The sequence below is a fragment of the Mesoplodon mirus genome, assembly GCF_964341445.2.
Source record: "Mesoplodon mirus genome assembly, chromosome: 18".
Lineage (NCBI taxonomy): Eukaryota > Metazoa > Chordata > Mammalia > Artiodactyla > Ziphiidae > Mesoplodon > Mesoplodon mirus.
Genome location: NC_138994.1, coordinates 26,450,135 through 26,472,550, shown reverse-complemented (window position 1 = coordinate 26,472,550; position 22,416 = coordinate 26,450,135). Strand labels below are relative to the sequence as shown.

Sequence of the window (22,416 nt, the reverse complement as noted above, 5' to 3'; positions counted from 1 at the left end):
TGAAGTTCCTTTTAAAAATCCTGTGGGGACTTCCCTGGTGGTGCAATGGTTAAGGATCCGCCTGCCAGCACAGGGCACACAGGTTCGATCCCTGGTCTGGGGAGGTCCCACATGCTGCGGAGCAACTAAGTCAGTGTGCCACAACTCCTGAGCCCGTGCATCTACAGCCCGTACTCCACAACGAGAGACGCCACCTCAGTAAGAAGCCCACGCACCGCAATGAAGACCCAACGCAGCCAAAAAAAAAAAAAAAAAAACACACAAAAAAACATCCTGGGAATATACTTTTCATTAAAAGAACAAAGTGTATGTCAGTCCTCATGGCTAAAGGGAAGAATCAAGTAGTAGCAGGAGGAAAGGTGGATTTGATTCTCAGTTTCTGGGTTCTGAATCTGAATTAATTATTGTCCTTACCTCAATGAGACAGAGAATTCTAACACAAATCGTCACTACTACAGGTACAGATACTGCCAAGATGAGTTTGTTGTTATAGTCATAACCTGGAACTTCTTTTGTGAGCTAAAAAAATATATAACAATTTTTAAAAACAAGGAGATAGAAGGGATGAAAACTTACGATTCTTAATCCTATTCTAAACGATAGCTAACTCTTCTTAAACTACTATGAAACCCAATCCTTCCAGGCGAGTAGCTTCTATAAGAACAAGTCAAATTGAATGTTATTAGTCTTATCATTAGCATTTTCTTCTACAATTTATCTACAATTTATTTATCTTGTGTTATGTCCTTTTCGCGTCTACCCTAGGAATAGTGACACACTCTCTCAATGAGCAAAGTTGGAGATCACTGTCTTAGCCCGTTTCATGGCTGAAGATAAGATACTGACTAGGAGCCCGTGGTATTCCCGCTTGGGCACGTTAATGGCATGTCCTAAACTGAGTAAAAGTCCAAGTCCCATGTGTCAGGGGTTATCCTCACCTCACTTGACTCCTGCTCTTTCTGCTCACTCTGGGCTTCTGTGCTCTCACTGATATAGTTGTCAGCTTTCCACTGGTCCGTATCCCATTCCGCTTTGGACACATTTACTTCTTGCTGCTTGCTGAGGAGCTTCATCAGGAGGCCTGTTCTAGAGATGGGGTTGGCACAGGCCAGCTGCACGTGGGTGTCCGAGCAGTCTATTTTCAAAGTCTGGATAACATGAGAAATGAGCCTTTGCACGTCAGTGTTGGGGATGAGGGACCAGAGCTGCTGGTTTAGCTGAGTTTCAACTTGATCACCCGGGGATGCGAGCCCTGGGAAAGTGAAGCCTGTGGGCTTAGAGGATAATTCAGTGACCATGTTGTGGTGCTCCCATTGTGTTTTGTTGCTGTGTTGAACAGCTGGCATACTGTTGTCTGCAGCAACAGTAGAATGTGCAGTGGAGACGTTCCTATGGCTAGTGTTTCCAGGGCCGGTTCCTCCTGGCAGAGTAGCGTTTCCTGTAGAAATAATTGCTTCAGAAACATTTTGTGCAGTATTGTTTTCTGAAGTAGTGTTTTCTGCAGAAGGGTCTGAAAGAGAAAATAATTCTGGAAAAGGATTTTCCTGAGAAGTCACTTCTCCTGAAGACGAAACAGCCTCTCGTGGAGGGGAATTTATGAGACTCCTCACGACAGAGAACGGAGGGCTTGCAAGCATCATTCTATCAAGTGAACTTTTCTTTCTGAACTTTCGACTCCCTTTTTTTTTTTTTTTTTTTTTTTTTTTTGCGGTACACAGGCCTCTCACCGTTGTGGCCTCTCCCGTCGCGGAGCACAGGCTCCAGACGCGCAGGCTCAGCGGCCATGGCTCATGGGCCCAGCCGCTCCACGGCATGTGGGATCTTCCCGGACCAGGACACGAACCCGTGTCTCCTGCATCGGCAGGCAGACTCCCAACCACTGTGCCACCAGGGAAGCCCCTCGACTCCTTTTAACTTTGGGTTTTCTGTGGACCCGATGAGACCTAATTTTATGGAAGATGTATTTGTTTTCCAGAATGTGAGATTAATTCGAAGTCCTTAATATTTCTAACTCTTGCCTTTGCATCTTCGAAAACATGAATAGCGTTGGATAAGTCTTTTGATTTGCTTTTAACCTCAGATGGGGATTTTGGCGGGATGGAGGCACAAGGCCTGCCCTTGAAGTACGGTTTCAGGGAAGAGGAGCCTGCGGCCTTGTGTTCCTTTAGGAATGAAGACTCTGCATTGGAGGACTTTCCCACCAGCTTCCTGGGCCTCTGCACCACGAGAAGCTGTTTCAGCTTTCTTGGGGATGGCCTCCTGAGCTTTCATTCTTTGGCAGTGCTCGCCACAGATGGCTGGGCATTCTGTTCCCTCCTGACGCTCTCATCTCCCACTGCTTTGAGGTGCATTTTCTGTATGCCCCTTGAGGACCTTGTTCACTCTCAGCAGCTTTTCCTCTGTACTCTCAATCTTTGCTAGGCTGTCTTTCTGTGGTTGGGCAGTTTCTAATTTCTTTTGAAAGATGTAGCGTGTAAACATGGCACTTAAAAGGTTGGAACGCGTACGCGTGGCAGGTTTTTCTTCCTTTTTAACCTCATCAATTTTTTCTTGAGTTTCTGCATCTAACAAATTTTCCACAAAATGGAGTTCCCTCAATTTGTTTTTATTAGTTGAATTGTTGGGTACAGGTTTAACAGAAAGGCTCCTTGTATTGTTTTTCAAAAGGCCCAGCGGCATATGTCCATCTTGTTTATTTGAAAAAAGAAGTTGAATGAATGGTAATAATGTTGATTCCACATCTCCTAGATTTCCCTCTGAGATATAAGGCAGTATGTAATTTAGTGTACTGATAATATCACTTTTAGTATGAAAGTCCAGCTGCTCATTCATGAAGCCTGACAAGCTGACAGCACTGTTATGTGAGGACATCCTCTCTGACTCAATAGTCAGCTCGGTGCTGTTGTTCTTCTGCTGGGCTTGTAACACCTGCATCAACGATCCTCCTGCATTCTCTATAGATGTTTCTTCATCTGTCAAAAGAGAAGGGACTGTTTTTCATCACTGAAGACTGATGGGACAGCCTTTTGTCAGTCCACAGCCAAAGAAATGAGGAATCAGTCAAAGTTTGAGTGCTACTTAGGAGAAAAAGAAACCCACACTTAAGCCTATGACTGGCAACAACAAAATGTGAAAAAGGTCTCTCTTGAAAAAGGGGCTATCTACTCAGAAAATTCTGTAGCGTGAAACATAGGAACTATATTCAGGATTACTCCACTGGTTCCCAGGGGCCAGTACTCAAGAAAAGCCAAGGCTGGAAGACAAATATTCCCCTAATCAGCTGGACTCTCTGCAGACCTACTGTGACTCCTCACATTCATATACCCCATCCTGTCCTGCCTCAGAGGCACAGGAGTGTGAGGCTTCCTCTCTCCACCTCTTCAGTGTGCTTGTGTTCTTGCTGCTATCACAGATCTCCACGACAACCACCGCCGCTAACAGGTCGTCATCTGGACATGTCCTTCTCCAACTACCCACTGAGTCCTTTGTTTAGTCCCTGCTTCTATATATCCCAGTCCCCATAACAGAAGGCTCTATACAGAAAAAAAACACTATGTCCGACCTGGCTCTTTGCTAAAATTTGGGCAGGGATCTCGGGTATAAGTTAAGAGATTTGCCAGATTGTATGCCCATGTGGAATGTTCAACAAATCAATGGAATAATACTTGAGGCCCTAAAATGTAGACGGGAAAAAGCAACTTCTGTCGGATGGCTACTTTGCTTTCAATTCATTTTACTTCTAATATTTCCAGCTCTACTTGGGGAACCATCCAAATCTTCTGACTGTGTGAAGGTAATGTGTACCATTGTGTAGCTGGGCTTGTCTTCCAAAAGGATTGAAAGTATTTTTGGTGAGGGTCAAAGGAGGAGGGAAGGGTCATGAGAAAGGAGGAGCAGAGGCTAGCTGAGAGCCCCAAACTGGGGACAGGAGATCGGGGCACTAGGTTCATAGCACTTAACACCTCTGATCTTGTTTTTCCTCACCGGTAAAAGGAGAGTAAAAATGCCTTTTCTGCCCACTTCTGGGGGAGAAGGGAGTAATATAATTAGTAAAAAAAAATGTTTGGGGGAGTTCCCAGGTGGTCTAGTGGTTAGGACCCGGCACTTTCCCTGCTGTGGCCCGGGTTCAATCCCTCGTGGGAGAACTACGATCCCACCAGCTTTGTGGCCAAAGGGAAAAAAAAAAAAAAAACTGTGTTGAAAAATCAGCCATTTCGTCTTTATATAAGTGGCAAAGTGTTATTATTTATGATGTGCTCTAGATCACTGAAAGAGACCTGTATTCAAGCTACCTGGGCATGAAAGCACATTTTGGAAGTCATCAAGTTAGTGCCCATAAATCTAATATATAGAAAAATAGTTGAAAGCCCCTGAGTGTTTTGTGGATAGAAAAACTTGCGATTCAGAGCAAGTTCAGAGCTGGACAGTCAAAGAAATAACTAGCTCTCCCATGCATTAGAAGGGCTTGGTAGCAGCTTCTGCTTATGGAACCAGAAACTCTCAGGCTCCAGATAGGACCTAAAACAGCATCACTTGTACTCTTCATAAAATTGCAGAAACAAACAAAATAAACAAAACTATATTTACACCTGTCTTATAAGACAAAGGGTACTTGAGACCTAATGTATATAAAATCAGTTTACAAACTGTGATGTACTATGTGAATAAGTTCTCATTTGCACAGAGGGCAGCATAGGATATGTGGCCATTAATGTGAATTCCCTTCCCCCTTCCATTCCTTTCTCTGGTTCCTTTACATATGCAGATCAGTTACATTATGAAGCTAATAATGTAACTGAGCTATTCTTAGCTTAATAATGTAACCAAGAATCTGATTTTTAGCAAGGGGGTAATTCTTAGAAATTTAGGGAGCTGGAACTCTGAATGAATGTATTAAAATAATGTAATTACATCATTAGTTTTAAAATGTATCATCCTTGATTAAAAATAAAAAATTAAGTTAAAAATTAAAAATGTATTATCCCGCAATTGAGACTCACCACAACGTGTGACGTCCCTCAGGCGTTCACTGTCACAACGCAGCTTGACTGTCTCACAGACAACCTCAATAGTATTTTTAAATTGGCAGAGGCAGCAGGCCCTCCGGCTGGGTAAGATCCTATAAATGGAAACACAGGTCATTAAATTCGTGGTAAAAGAGTTACCTGAGTAGGTAGAAGAGGTAGGCCAAGGCCACCACAGACCAGTGCAAAAAGGAGTTCTTGGGGCATATGGACTATAGAACTGGATAGGGGCCGGTTGGCCAATTGCTGCCCTTGACTGTTGGAAATAAATATCGAGGAGGAGAGAGGTGCCCAACAGAAGGATTAGGATGGCAGTAGGTATGATATGCCTAGAAAAAAGGGAATAGGGATTAGAATTGGGTGACATTGAACTGCAGTTTAATTCAGAAGTATCTCCTTCCGACCCGAAAGCCTCACTTTGGGTTGAGAGTACACCCGAAGAAGGCAGACTTCTAAGAAGAGTATGAATAAGACCGCACATTCTGGAGTCACTTTCTCAGTTCCTATTTGTGAGGAGTAATATATTAGAAATTATTCTAGTAATAAAAAAGCATCATGTGGCTAAACAATAACAGAGATCGCATTGACCAAATCTGGACAAAAGGAACATTCCAAAGAATAACATTATCATTATAATAAGGTATAACACAGTTAATTGAAAAAAAAGCACATGAGTTCATAATGATACTCCAAATGAAAAGTGGGGGAGCTCTTCTTTATAGAATAATGTCAGCTAATAAATGCAAAAGGAAGGATAGAATTAGGAAAGTGTTATTTTGCAACGATCAATGTAATAACCGATTCAGACAAGGATTATCATTGATGCACAGTTGGGTGAAGAGTTGTTTGAAAGTAGGATCTTCACTGATCCCAAGGATCACCCCACATATTATTTATCAATTACCAAGGGGAAAAATAACTTTACAATGGAGAGATATGGAATAGACCACCTTAATCAAGTGATCAAACTTAGCACTGGGCCACCTCAAGGGATGAAGTATGAAGAATACATCACCTATATAGTATTCTTCCCCAAAATGTTTACTTTGAATCTAATGAGGAAACAGACAAATACAGATTGTGGGGCAATTTACAAGACAACTGGCTTAGACTCTTCAAAAAAGCCAATGTCATAAAAGACCAAAAAAAGATAGTAGGGAAAAATTCTAGGTTAACCGAAACACAGACATGACATGCAATGCCTCATCTTTAATTGGATCCTGTATCAAAACAAAACAGACTTAAAGAATGTTATTGGCTTCTGGCCAAGATGAAGTACAAGGGCCAACTTAACCTCCCAGCTGAAACAAGGAAAAAATCAGATGGAACCTATGAAACAACAGTCTTCAAGAAACGGAACCTCAGGCAATACATTTCAGTGATTCCCGAGGAGATGGGAAATAAATGAAGTGATCCCTATAATTGCCCTTACTTCTCTGAGAGAGTATCCACGTCATGGTACAGGGAAGAGAAGTCCAGACAGAGACTAGTGGGCTCCCTGACAGACGAAATGGAGAGAAGAGTCTGGGAAAACCAAGGTAACTAGAGTTCACAAAGCAGAGTATCAGAGAGAAAAGAAGTGCACAGACAAAGAACTCTGGAGATATGCAGAGGGAGCTCTTGAGAATTCAACAAAGTATGGGTCAGTACATTTGTGTGAGGAATAACTTGATGCCAGGAAAAGAACCACATGAAAGGATTAATAAGAAGAACAACTGGATATCACACAGGGTTGTAGGAATAGTACCTGTTCCTACAAGTCAGACTGGAAAACCTCATGATACGCAGAAAGGACTTGTCTCAGTAGTTGCAAATGATGAGCTCCAGACTAAAGGCTACTTGGACTCCTACCCAACGAACCTTAAAAGCTAGACCTAAAAGAAGAAAAGTGTTTTGAGTAACCTAATTTCACCCAAAACAAAGCCCAGGCATTTTACAGGAATAAAAATATACATAACACACAATAAACTAAAACTCACAATATCTGGGATCATATGAAAAATTGCATGCAAGCATGCAAAGAAGTAGGAAAATATGACCCATACTGAGGAGAAAAGGCAATCAATCAACAATAACCCATAATCGATACAGATGTTAGAATGGGCAGGAAAGAACTTTTAAAAAGTTATTATACATGAAGAAAAGTTATTATAACTGTATTTCATATGTTAAAACACCCAGACTAAACCCTGAAAATGTTAAGTACAGGCATGCAAAATGTAAAACAGACCTAAATTGAGCTTCTAGAGATTAAAAACAATGTCTAAATGAAAAAGATATTGCAGGAGGTTAAAGGCTAATTAGACACGGCAGAAGGTCAGTGAACATTAAGGCATAGCAACAGAAACTATCCAAAATGAAACAAAAGGAGTAACAAAACAACAACAAAATGAATAGAGCCTCAGTGACTTGTGCAACAACTTCAAGTGGCCTAATACATGTGTACTTAGAGTCCATGAAGGAGAGGAGAAATATAAAAATTTGAAGAAATAATAGCCAAAATTTTTCCAACTTGGTAAACACTATAAACCCACAAAGTCAAGAAGATCAATGAACTTTAAGCAGAAGAAACATGGACAGAACTACACCAAGGCACAGAAAATAATCGAATTGCTCTAAACCAGCAATAAAGAGAAGAATTTAAAAGGAGCCAGAGGAAAAAATTATACACTACGTACAGAGGAACAAAGATAACAATGACAGCAGAATTCTTGCTTGAAAAATCATAAACGAGAACTCAGTGGAATAACATCTTTAAAGTAGTGAATTGAATTCTATCAAGCTAGAATTTTATACCCACATCTGTCAAAACAAAAGCAAAATAAAGACTATCTCAGACATACAGAAGCTGAAAGAATTCATTGCTAGTAGACTTTCACAATAAGAAATGTTAAAAGAAGTATTTTTAAGCAGAAGGAAAATGACACCAGATTGGAATATGGATCTACATAAAAGATTAAGAATACTGGATACATACAACAATGAAAACCCAATTCAACCAAAAATAAATAAACAAATTAAGAAAAGAAGGGAAAAATCATATAATCACTGCAATGGATGCAGGAAAAGAATGAAAACATCTAACATACATTCCTGATTAAAGAAAAAAAAAAACAGCCCTCAGTAGACTAGGAATGGAAGGAGACTTCCTCAACTTGATAAATGACTTCTACAAAAAACCTAACATCATACTTAATGGTGAAGGACAAAGTACTTTCTCACCAGGATCAGGAACAAGGCAAGGATATCTGCTCTCATTGCTTCTATTTGACCTTGCACTGAAGGTTCTAGCCAGTGCAATAGGGCAACAAAAAGAAAAGAGATATTCAGAATGCAAAGGAAGAAGTAAAACTATCTTTATTTGCAGATAACATGATTATGTAGAAAACCTGATAGAAGCTACGAAAATGCTACTGGAACTAATAAATGAGTTTATCAAGTTTGCAGGGTACAAGATCCACATACAAAAAGATGAATTTGTCTCAACAAACAATCAGAGATCAAAGTTTTAAAATGCTACTTATAAAAGAATCAAACATATAAAATACTTAGAATAAGTCTGACAAAAGACTTGCACCCTGAAAACTGTAAAATATTGCCGGGGGAAATTAAGAAAGACCTCAATAAATGGAGAGATATAAAGTATCCATGGATCAGAAGATTCAATATTGTTGAGACATCAATTCTCCCCAAATCGATGTATACATCAAAACCCCAGTAGGCTTTTCTATAGACATTGACAAGCTAATTCTAAAATTCATATGGAAATAAAATTTAGAATCACTAAAACAACTTTGAGAAAGAACAAAGTTGAAGAACTAACAGTAACTGATTTCAAGGATTATGAAGCTACACCTTCAAGACATTGTGATAGTAGTGTAAAGAGAGACAAAAAGACCAAAGGAACAGAATACAAAGTTCTGAAGTAGAGAGAGGGGGAGAACTGACTGTCAGGTTCAAAGGCGTTTCAGTGGAGAAATGATAGTCTTTTCAACAAATGATGCTGGAACAACTGAATATCCAGGTGCAAAAAGGAAAAAAAAAGGAACTTCCATCTAAACCATATACAGAAATGAACTCAAATTGGTTCAAAGATCTAAATGTAAAACATAAAACTATAAAACATCTAGAACAAAACAGGTGAAAAATTTTATGACCTTGAGTTCGGCAAGATTTCTTAGATACAACACCAAAAGCATAATGCATAAAAGAAAAAAACAGATAAATTAGACACCATCGAAATACAGAATTTCTGCCCTGCAAAAGACACTCCTGAGAGAACGAAAAGATGAGTCACAGAATGGGAGAAAATACCTAGCAACTTACCTATTGGATAAAGGACTAATTTCCAGAATATATAAAGAACTCTCAGAACTCCAGAAAAATATAAATAAAAGATTCAAAGATATACAGATGGAAAATAAGCATATGAAAAGATGTTTGACATGATTAATCATTAGGGATGCTACAGTGAGATACAACTACACACCTATTAAACTATCTAAAATTAAAAATACTGAGCATAGCAAATGTTGGCCACAACGTGAAGAAAATGCAGCTCGCATACACTGCTGGTAGAGATGTAAAATGATCAAACCACTATGGAAAATAGGTATTTTAAAAAAACTTAAACATACACTTACCAATGATGCAGCCATTCTACAGGCAGGCATTTACCCAGGAGAAATGGAAGTAAACATCCATACAAGACTTGTACACAAATAGTCATAGCAACTTTATCTGTAATAGACAAAGACTCAAACAACTCAAATGTCCATCAATGGTCAATACATAAATGGTGGTACATCCATATAAAGGAATGCTATTCAGCAATAAACAGAAATGAATTACTGATATATACAACAATATGGATGAAGATTAAAATAATTATGCTGAGTTAGAAGCCAGTTAGAAAAAAGTATACACTGTATGATTCCATTTATATAAAATTCTAGAAAATGCAAACAGAAAGCAGATCAATGGTTGCATGGCGATTGGGAAGTGCAAGGAACGATGGGAAGGATTACAAAGAGACATTAAGAAACTTTCTGAGGTGATGGACATTTTGATTTTCGTGATGTCTTCATGGTGTGTATGTATGTGAGTGTGTGAACACAGATTACTGCATGTCAATTGTACCTCAAAAAGCTGTTAAAAGAAATGATATTATATAAGAGAGACAATGGGGGAAATTTGAATAGCAACACTTTATTAGGTAATATTATTGTGTAAGAATTTAATGTCTTCAATATTGTGTATTAACAGTATTGTCGTTAAACAGGGAAATAATTTTTAATATCCAGAGAGGAGGGCATGTAGCTGACAAGAGAGGGATCGCAATTGTGGCTGATGCTGTGGGACGCTGAGGAAGATGAGGCTAGAGCAGTGACCAATGCGTGACGGCACGGTGAAGACAGTCATTTGTCAGGTGACCTGACAAAGACGGTTGGAACAGACTGCTAAATGCAGGGCCGTTTCCGCATACTAATCTCACGCAATCCCCTCAACTAGCCTTGTGGTAACAGAATGTTTCTATTAGCTTGCCATATGGGAGGGGGGATGGCACAGTTTAAGGTGCAGTACGTTGTGTAATAAACTGTCACAATAGGGTCCTACAGAAATAGTTTTTTAAACTGCAAAAAAATAAAACTTGACCCTTCCCTCACAACGTATATGAAAATTAACTCAAAATGAATCATAGACCTAAATGGAGCTATACAACGTCTGGAAGAATACGTAGGAGAAAATCTTTGTGATTTGGGGTTAGACAGTGGGGTCTCAGAGAAAGATTTCTTAGATTAAGACACAAAAAAGCAAAAACCATCTAAGAAAAATTGCTAAGGGACTTCCGTGGTGGTTAAGACTCCAAGTTCCCAATGCTGGGGGCCCGGGTTCGATCCCTGGTCAGGGAACTAGGTCCCACATGCATGCCTCAACTATGAGTTCGCATGCCAGATCTAAGAAGCCCATGAGCCGCAACTAAGGGGCCCATCTGCCGCAACTAAGACCCAGCACAACCAAATAAATAAATTAAATAAATATGAAAAATTAAGAAAAATTGCTAAATTAGAGTTCATCAAAAATTTAACACTTCTAGTTTTCAGAGACACTTTAATATAATGAAGATAAGTCACAATCTGGGAGAAGATATTTACTAAACACATATCTGAGAGCAAGGACTATTTCCATTGCTTTTTATATAAAGCACTGTTAAATCTCAATGCAAATATCCAATTAAAAAATGGATTTGAACAGACACTTCATTTAAAAGGATATTTGCACATGAATAGACACTCAACATCATCAGCTATTACAGAAATGCAAAATGTGGCAAAAACCACGAGATTCAACTACACACCTACTAGAAAGGCTAAATTTTTTTAAAAACAAATATAAGGATCAGGTGAAGAGGTAGAGCATCTGCAACTCTCATAGACTGCTTGTGGGAAAGCAACATGGCACAGGCACTTTAGAAAACAGTTCAGCAGTTTCTTAAAAAGTTCAATAGGCACTTAGCATATGATGAAGCAATCCCACCCTGAGGTATTTTACCCCAAAGAAATGAAAACATATGCTCACACAAGACATATGTTCACACACACATGTGAGTGTTTTCAGAGGCTTTGTTCATAATAGCCAAAAAACAAGAAGAAACTCAAATGTGCATCAAACGATGACTGCGTATCCACACAACTAGAATACTGCTCAGCGCTCAAAAGGAATGAGCTACTGACAGGTGCAACAAAACAGATGAATCTCCAAAGAGACTGGCTAAGTGAAAGAAGCCAAAAACAAAAAGCTACATACCACATGATTTCATTTATCAAATATTCTGGAAAAGGCAACATTATACGGACAAAACTCAGATTGGTGGTTGCCAGGGGCTGGTAGTGACAGGAGGATGGATTGACTACAGAGGGACATGGGGGGTCTCTTGGGAGTGCAGAAGTTTTCTTGACCTCAAATGTGGTGGTGGCTACAGAACTATACGTTTGTCAAAACACATCACACTGTATATTTAAAAAGAGTGAAGTTTGTTAAATGAAAATTATACATAAATAAACCTGACTTAAGAAGATAATCAAACAAACCTAAAAATACAATTGAGTGAAAATCAATGTAAGAAAAATCAACTTACAGTGTTTCCAATTCAAGGGTCATCATGAGGATGCTTTCAATTGCTGTAAGTGACACTTGTGCTGTTCCCATGTCTCTGAAGGAGAAGCCCAAACATGCATGATATAAAACCCAAAGACAAAATTTCTAAACTGAAAAAGATACGTAACATGGGATTACTTCCACTTTGGCTTCTTACTTGCCATAGATGATAATTCCAAAGAGCTCTTTTGGAAGAAATTTAAATTTGCATCATCAAATTAATGACCTTGGTGCTGAACAGTACAATCATTTTCTATTAGCCTCACTTCTCATTTTCAATTGCATCTACCTCTTTTGATCACTCTTTTTTAAAAAAATAATGTACCCCTTATTCCTTTTTGCTTTCTTGGATAAATACTATTCCTATATGCATCTTCATGTTCCATACCTATATGTGTTCTTCAACACTGTTCTCATCCTCTGCTGGCTCTCTTACCCATATATATTCTTTCTTAATCCTTTTCTTTGCCAATAACTCTTATTTTCAATAACCCAGTTAAAATCTAAATTATGACTGTTTAGCCAAAGTACTCAATTTTTGACGAAAGTCAAAAGGAGCAGAAATTATCTCATGAGCCATGAAACTGTTACAATACTTACAAATAGTTTAATGCTGGCACTTTAAAAAGACAAGAATCTTCCACTGTTGGCAAAGGATTACGATTGAGAATTCTGAAAAATGGAATGGAATTAAAATTATCTGCATTTTCAATTACTTCCATGAAAGTTTATAGTCATTTTTTTTTGCGTATGGAACTTGAAGGTTAAAAAAAATCATTTTCTGTCTTTACCTATAAATCTCCCTTAGAATCTGTAAAACACTCTTTCACTGGGAACTACCCAGGTCTCTAGATGATAAAGTGGAGAAGAGAAACAAACAAACAAACAATAAAATAGAAAAAAAGTGGCTAGCAAAGAAAAAATATGCCAAAGTACTTTTCACGTTAAAAACCCTCGAAGTGACTATGCTGGTAGGAAGCCCTTGCTCTGTAAAAAAGTACTATTTCTAGTGTCCTCCATAATTCAAGGTGTTTTTCTTTCATCTCTACAAAGTTTGAAAAATTTCATGATTTAAACTACCCAGCTAAAGACAAAAATAAGGCTAATTCCTTGGTTCTGGAGCCAAAGAAGAGAGAAATCCAAGAGGAACTGGTGAAAGCCATACTCCCATCACATAGTCCCGTGTGTATCCTGGTGCCATAGCCTTTGTTACTGTGTATGTAATCAACTGTTTACTTGTCACTCTCCTAGACTGTCAGCAACTTGAGAGCAGGGACCACACTTTATTGTCATTATTATTCCTCTGCCTGACATAGTGCCTAATAGTTACTAGGCACTTAATAAATGTTTGCTGAATAAATAAATAACATTTTGTTTATATATCAATAAAATAAACAAATTAATTTTGAGGAACAAAATTTTACTCCAAAATGTTGGAATAGATTTTCTTCATAGTTCTTTCTTTCTTTCTTTCTTTTCCCCTTAGTTCTTTAAAACAAATAAGGGGGAAAAAAAAACAGAAAAGAAACAGGAAGAAAGAAGAGACTATCTGACTTTAGGTTAACTCTACTCAAGAATTATTAGTGTACTTTTGCAGAATATTATAAAGATAATTATCAAAACTAATATCTTTTGGGTTGCCATGCATATGTGATCAGCATTTAACATTTCATCCTCACAGTAACCTTATGTGATATATATATTACACAATTGTACAAATGAGGAAACTGAGGCACAGAGAAGTTACATAACTTGTCTTAAGTCATCAAGCTCGTAAGAAGCAGAGCTGGAGTTGGTACTCAGTTCTGACTCTAAAGCCTGTGTTTAACCTGAATGAAAAAAAAGGGTTTTTTTCTTTTTGAAACATCTGTTACTTTAACCTTAATTTTGACAGCACTAAATATAGAAATACCTTTTCAAACTTCATCTACCCATCTGGGAAAGCCTCTATGAGAACTATATTTTCTCTTTTTATTTATTTATTTATTTCTCTTTTTATTTATTTTTTCCTTAATCATCTCTCGTGATAAATATTTAATTAGCCTATGGCCATTGAGACTTTATAGATTTTTTTTTAATTGCAGGAAAATCAGTAAAAATGATGGAGGAAGGACATCTGAAAATTCATCCCCGCATGGAAGCAACAATAACAGCAACAACAAAACTGGCAAAAATGGTCAGAATCAACGTCTTCTGAACTCTGGGAATTTAACCAACACGCTGGCAGCAAATGGGGGAGCAATTTATTCAAGGAAAACAAATTAATTTCTGTAAGAACAACGAGATCTGTGTTGCTTTAACTTGCCCTTGACCCTTGGTCTCCATGCCAGTGGTAGCCTTGAAAAACAGCCCACATCCCTGGTACCAGAACGAGCAGCATGGACTGGGAGGTCCTTCAAAGCCTCATCCCCAAAGAACTGTCATTGTTGTACATGTCTGGTGGTCCCCTGGAAGACCTCACTTGAAAGGCTTGCCTTTGACCTGACTGAGGGCTGTCTAGTGAGAAAAGCCTCTGCTCAGGTGGCATTTCTGGAAAACATTTTCAAGCAAATATTTTAACATGGCGGTGGCATGAGGCAATGGATAACAGTTTGGGGCAAAAAACAACCCAACCGCAAAGCTTTAAAAGAAAAGCTGAGGAATGAGATGTCCACAGACACTTTGCAATATTCCAGTGTATTCCTGGGAAACTGGAAGGCCACAAGACATATTCCTGGGCATCTAGGAGAATAACTGTTAGCATTAATAAATGACTTCAGCAAGGTTGTAGGATATAAGATCAATATTATTTCTACACACCAGCAATGAGTAATCAAAAAATGGAATTTAGAAAACAATTCCATGTGGAACAGCATCAAAACAAATATAATACTTAGGGGAAAATTTTACCAAGTAAGTGCAAGATTCACACTGAAAAGTACAAAACTGTTGAAAGAAATTGAAGAAGATCTAAATAAATATAAAGACATGCTGGATTCATGGACTGGAAGATAATCTTATTAAAATTTCACTACTTCCCAAATCGACCTATGGTTCCATTGCAATTCCTATCAAAATCCCAGCTGACTTCTTTCCAGAAATTGCCAAGCTCTTTCTAAAATTCCTATGGCAATTCAAGGAAACAGAATAACCAAAACAATGTCGGTAAAGAACAAAGTGGGAGGACTCACACATCCTGGTTTCAAAACTCAGTTCAAAGCTACTGCAATCACAGTGTGGTACTGGAATAAGAACAGACATGTAAATCAATGGAACAGAATTGACAATATAGAAATAAACCCTCATATTTATGGTCTATTGATTTTCAACAAGGGTGCCAAAACAATTCTATGTGGAAAGAACAGTCTTTTCAAGTGATGCTGGGACAACTGTACATCCACACACAAAATAATGAAGCTTCACACCGTATATGAAAATTAACTCCAAATGGATCAAATATCCAAATGTCAGAGCTAAGGCTATAAAACTCTTAGAAGAAAACACAGGAGTAAATCTTTATGACCTTGCTTTAGACAACAGTTTCTTAGATATGATACCAGAAGCACAAACAACCAAAGGAAAAATAGATGAATTGGATTTTATAAAAACTAAAAAGTTTGTGCTTCAAAGGACACTATCAAGAAAGTGAATAAACATATAGAATGGGAGAAAATACTACAGGTGGGAAGAATAAGATGCAGTGGGGAGAAGAAAAGTATAGTAGTTGCTAGGTGTGACAATCTCAAAATTTTGAACTATTACAAATAAAACAGCCACCCTGAACCACCCCAAAGGGCAGACCCAAGTTATTTTTGCTTTTAGTGTTTATGCCTTTCTAAATCTGAGAAGTTGCCAGGATTCTAGTACATAGCAAAAAGTGAGGACAACACCCTCAAGTGTGTAAGCTTTTGTGTGTACATAGCTATGTAAAGGAAACCAATGCTAGCTGACTGGGGGAGCATTAGGGCGGCTCTGTGACCGCAGCTCAATCTGCCTTCATAGTGTGGCCACACCTCCCGCACTGATATTCTCAACAATGGGGTAAATAATTCAATAGGGATAAGGCTTTGATTTTCCTCTTATTCTCTCTTCGTGCTTATGTTCTTGGTACAATATTGATGTACCACGGACAAGCCAGCATGTGAATGTGCTCTGTCTGCTTAAGTTATATAGCCTTTCCACATTGTAGAGTCCTTCAGTTTCTAAAATCATGGAGCTTGTATTGTTAGATCCAATGAAGTGACTAAAAGAATTTTTAAAAATAAGCCATCAGTCTGGACGTGCATAGGTGAATGAAGGAGAAACACTTTACAGTCAGAGAAAAAAAGCATACTTAACATTTAGGATTATCAACCACTGCCGGTTTTCCATAGTATATTTCATTCCTGATTTTATCTGAAAGAGATATGATTACTACCACCATTGAAAAAGTGGTACTTTATTAATAAGCTCTTGGCTCATCTTTGAGGTAGATTTCGGATTTAAAATAGACTACCACACTGCTAACTACTTCACCTGATATTTCTCAATAACATAGAGGCTTCATTCAAGAAACCTACTGACTTATAATTACCTGACACCCGGTGATGAATCAAGGATTTGTGCGGCCTGAACCTCATCTACTTTGGGAAATCCTATCTAATAAAAACATGCAAAGTTATAAATAGAAAAATCGCTAGGACCCCTCTCAAGACCTTGGAAGGGACCTATGCAAGTGAGGAGCCCTGAAGCCTAAGGTTCATTGAATTCATGATAAATCCACCTCAGCTGGGGCCCTTTTCCAAACTTATTTAATGCAAGCAACTTATAAACACCCCAGTAATATGTCATTATAGGTAGTAAAATGATTTAACTCAAGGGTGGCATCTTCCCTTGGTGGCTTGCCTTTGGTAAGAGATGCAATAAAGTTTATATCTCACCATGGCAAATGTATCCTGAAGCAAATTAGCTTTGTCTATTAGAAAGACTTAGTCCAAAACAAAGACTTACTATACTGTGACAATCTTTTGAAAGTAACTGTGAATGAGTTTTCGGAGTACAGTACTAATTTATTTACAACACCAGGTAGTTCTGATTCTTTCACTACCTTTTTCTGTCATTTAAGAGGAGCACAAATTCCAAAGGAACAAGTTGGTGCCTCTTCCATTACAAATCTTTTCTAACCTACCACCCATTTGCTACTTCATCACCCCCCTCCCTCACCTTGTTACCCTGCTGCATAGATGCTAGAATGGCTCTCATGTATGTTTTCCCATCGACATCCATATTTCTCCTTCCAGTATGAAAGCTTCTTGGGGACAAAGTCCCTGCCCTATGCGTCTTTGTATCCCCAGCACTTAGTACAGTGTTCACAGACAGTGGGCATGGCACTCAGTGAATGTTTTGGAATGAATTCATTAATTTTTAAACTGTGATTTATTTATTTATTTCCACAATGTATTTTCCTGTGTTGCCTACATTAACTATGGTGAAACTCTGATTCTTATAAGGAACTCTTGGTGTTCTAGGATGTTTAGGAAAGTGGTGAGTTTAAGACGTTGTACTGACGCTACTAAAACCTCCTGGTGAAGGGACCTCACGAGCCTGCTCTCCGGTGTGCTAACAAAAGAAAAACCGACCCTTGGTGCTCTCTCCCCAAGGTAGGCGTCAGCAAACTAACAAGGGAAAGGAAGGAGGCCGCTAAAGATAGGCATCTGCAGGAATTGTTAATCCAGCTCCAGACACAGCCTCAACACCTTCATTAACCCAAAATGTGGGAACTGTGTGAAACTGGATTTCTGAACCATAAGACAGGTAAGAGAGTCTTTTCCAAAGCCAGGTGTAGAAGAGCTCTTTACCTTGAGTCTAAAATCGCCTTCGGGCCATTGAACGTACCCACTATCATTTCCTTGTGCCATGAGAAATCAGAGAAGTTTTGAGCTGAAGGGGTGTAAAACCCACACTTCTTATTGAAGAGTAGTCAGCAAAGAAAACATATTGAATTAGGCCGCAGCAAAGTCTTTTCTTTATATTTTTCACACTACAGCTGAACACAAACAACGTCTTTTTCCATACCTCAAAGGTTCCTATTGGCCACAGATAATTCACTTCAGCAATATATGCTTTTTTGAAAAATAATGTTCTGGGTGGCTGGGGAGAGCCCTGTGGTGGGTGTTCAGGAATTCTTTCTGCTTTACCATTTAAAAGAGCTAATGATGGTTGGGGAAGCACCCACACCCACTGAACCACACCCTGCTAAACTTAGTTCTCTGCAGCTCTGTGTTGCATACATTTTAAGCAGTTAGGAACTTTGCACATGAAAAGGAATCAAAGCGAAATTCAAAAGTGGAAGTGCCTGGACCATTCGCATATTGGAGAGGCATCCATGGAGTGGGATTCCATGACAATGCTAATCTGAGTGTTTCTGTTCGGTGCCTTTAATTGACCATGCCAAAGATCAGTACTATGGAAAGCAGAGCCTTTCATATATATGAGTTAAACAAGTCTCTTGGCCTCTTTGTACCTTAGTTTCCTCATTTGAAAAAAAAAATAAATGGCTCTCAAGACATACTTTCCAGAATTCATACTGGGCTTACTTACACCCAGCTAACCAATAACTGCATGATTGTTTTTACACACAGTTGTTTACATGTATTCATCTTCTATTTCACTTACAACTTGTGTAAAAACTGCATTCCATGCCAGGCCTGAAACGTTCCAAAGCTCAGTTCTGGGAGTAAATTGCAACCAAGATTTCTACAAAAAAAGACACAAGCAAAAGAATTAGAAAAACAGATATTCTTTCAGAACATTTATCCTTTGGCAATAATTCTAATTTATATATGATGAAACATAACATCACTACTCCCTCCATACACTAAAGAAATCTCACTGTGGGAGATATTATGATTTATACTTTCATGATTATATATGTGGTGCAGTAGATACAAAATACTAAATGCTCATTAAATACTTGTGTTAAGTCATCTTTATTTCTCTAGCTAGGCAGCACTATTGACACTTTGGGCTGGATAATTCTTTGCTGTGGGAGGCTCTCCTGTACACTGTTGGATGTTTAGTAGCATCTCTGGTCTCTGTCCACTAGATGCCAGTAGCATATACAGTTCTGACAAGCAAAACTGTCGCCAGACACTACCAAATGTCACCTGTGTGCAAAATCACCCTGGTTGAGAACCACTGCTCTTGATACTGGGTGATGTTGGATGCTCAGCATGATCCTGCTCTGTGCTGGAACTGTCACCTCGGGATACAATGGAGACTGAGCTACAACTTCCTTAAGGAGCTCTGGAGGCTGAGATGGGGTCTTCTGCTGGACTGGAGAAGGTTCAACCTCTTTAGTGACCTGTGGATTTATGGGAAGGGCCAGAGCCAGAGATTTAACAGTGACATTGTACAAGTGTGACTGCTGAGCTTCATTTACCCCATGATGAACACATGGTCAAACTACAACCTCCTTAAGTGTCTCCAAGGGCCGGGCGAGGGCCTCCTGAGGACTTGAAGTTTCTAGTTCCTCAGGGGCCTCTGAAGGCTGAGATGGAGCCTCCTGCCGAAGTGGAGGTGGTTCTACCTCTTCAGTGGGCTCTGCATGCTGAGCCTGGGCCTCTGCCTGGGGTGAAAAAGATTCAACGTCCTCAGGGGTCTGTGGATGCTGAGCAGGGGCCTCTTGATGAGGTAAAGACTCAGCCTCCTCAGTGAGCTCTGGATGACGAGTTTGCGCCCCCTGCTGGGATGCAAACATTTCAGCTTCCTCATGGGGCTCTGGAAGTTCATCTGGGCTTCCCAGAAAATCCCTAGGTATGCTCTCCTCAGGATAAAAGGCCTCCATACTTGGATGTAAATAATCACCCTGCAACTGTTGTTCTAGACACTGAGTGTTTTTTTTCAAATTGGCCTATAGTTCCAACAACAACTTTGGCAAGCCGTCGATGCTGAACTAGATCTTTCTTCAGGTTTGGGGGTGAAACAATAAAGCTCATTGGTTTTGAGCTCTTACTACCTAGAGGTGGAACAAGTATTTCAAATGATTGGTGACCTTCAGCCTGATCTAGACCTATGTGTTTAGTCTTACTTTTGTGTCGAGGAGGCAGAACCAAGGGCTGATTCTGATCCCACTCTAGCACTGGAACCGCCTCTGGGAGCTTTTGATGTTGGATTTGCTCGTTATTCAGATACTGATGTGGAACAGCAAACTGATCTGGCCCTATAGGCAGCTCTACAACGGAATCCGTGTCCGGGTATGGAGCCTCAGTCTCACTCAACTCCTGATGAGGCAGGGCCAACATGTGGACTGGAGACGAGGACGTCAAGTAATTAAAGCCCCCGGCTTCTTCCAGGGGTGTAAGGGCAAGGGGCAATTTGGGAGGGCTGTCTGAGGTGTATGAAGACCAAGTCTCGGTCAGGCGCGGGGGTTAGGGGGTCACCTGGACGCGGCCCAGGGCCCACTCCGGAGGCTGAACTGCCTGGACTAGAAGCCACAGTCATTGCCATGTGAGGAGGAGCCGTGGGGTGCAGCAGCAACACAGAGGCACAGCCAGGACATAACATGTGGCGGCTCCCAGGCACAGCGACCCAGGCCAGCGAGAAGCCAGAGCCACATCCTCCTTCAGAGCCGAACTGAACCGTTATGCCAGCGCTGCAACACAGGGCTCACGGTTAGCAACCGTTAGCAACCACGTGTCCCTCCCTCACCTAACGTCCCACCCGTTATTTATGACATCTGTATTTACTCCACCTTTATTAGGCTCCCGCGGAGATCCAATGCACGCCACCAGAGTGAGCCTTTTTCCCAGAGTCCCCAGGGCACAAGCCACCCTTCCCCTTGCAAAGGAGACAATTACCTCCTGCTGGGCCCCCTTCCCAACCCCGCCCTGCCCTCCCAGGCCCCAAACAATGAGGCGGGATTTGGGCTGCAGACCCCAGTGGCCCCAAACTCCAGCAGCCCAGGGGTGGAGGGGGGTTGGGAAGGATGCAGAGCTTCCCGAGGAAACCACAGGATGTGGCATTCTGGGAAATTCAAAAGTGCTAGTCCAGTTCTGGCATCTGAACTCTTCCTCCTCGAAGCTGAAGTCTGAGAGACATTCTTCCTCCCTTTGGCTACAGGGCTGACAAGAAAAGTAGCTGACCTGCAAAATGAGCACCAGTCAGGGTGGCGGGAGGGGAACACACCTTACAATTATTCTAAATTGTTGCCATTTCCTCCAAACTCTCAGTATTCACGTCTCATTATTAATTCACCACTCTGTCATCAGAGGTTACCACTGAATCAGTGATGACTCCAGAACTTCTGTAGGAGGGGTTTGGGGCAGGTGAGCAATTCATTCTGGGAAAGAGTGTCTAAAACCAAGCGAATGGCCCTTTATATTAGCATGGGAAAACTTCCCCCATCCCACCTTGTCTCAACAGAACCATTAATCTAGAAAAAACTACTGTGTCACTTTTCAGAGGTCTACCCTGTGTGCAGACATGGAGAAGACACTTAGAATGTTAAAGTCAGCATGTGAAGTAGTTTTCTCCAAATACTGTAACTAGCACCCAGTTTACTTTCTTCACAGTCCTTTTCATAATCTATTTAATTTTAGTCCTTTTTAATTGTCTGGTACACCTGTAACACCTAAACTCCAAGAGAGAAGGAGCTTCATCTTATTTCCAGTGCCTGGCACATAATGGTTTCTCAATGGAACTGATTCCAAGATTGGCCTCATTTAGGAATGGATCTGTTGTTACAATCAGTTTTCCGAAATCTTTACTATCAATACGGAGTCCTTTCCTCTCACATTTCACAGGAAGCTAGACTTCTTAATGTCCAAACATGGATACGTTTGAAGTTTCCTTGACTGATTTCAATTGAATTAAAATAATTATTTTGTACAGGAAAAACTTTCAAAATTTCTACATTTTTCAGAACATAACCACCTTTTCTTTCTCTACTTTCTTCCCTTCAAAACAAACTTTGCAACGTTGGGGTGAGTTAAATCATCAGAAAACTAGCCCCAAAATAAGCTCTCAATGACATGAAACACATTTTTTGCTCCTTTTTAATAAAAATCCTATATACAGTACATTAATGTTTTCTTTTAGAAATTACGTTGACAACTTAATCCCTAATTCGAGGCATCCATATAATTGGTTTACAGAAAGGTGCTTCGGCAAAATATTTAACACAAGATATATATGAGATGCTGAGATCTGGGTAATATACCTTACTTGAAAGGCATGAATAGTTTTAAAACACTGTAGCATAATCACACTTAAGGCC

The 22,416-nt window shown here is 39.8% G+C and overlaps 1 protein-coding gene across 1 annotated transcript; it reads right to left on the bottom strand.

Annotated features, from left to right (window-relative positions):
• Positions 1-890: 890 nt before the first annotated feature.
• LOC309793379 (uncharacterized protein) lies at positions 891-22,375 on the bottom strand (the record flags this gene model as incomplete). Its single annotated transcript, XM_082603849.1, has 3 exons — positions 891-1,079; positions 18,824-18,896; positions 22,365-22,375. The coding sequence occupies 3 exons, from the start codon at positions 22,373-22,375 to the stop codon at positions 891-893; spliced, it is 273 nt and encodes a 90-aa protein (XP_082459975.1).
• Between the last annotated feature and the right edge of the window lie 41 nt (positions 22,376-22,416).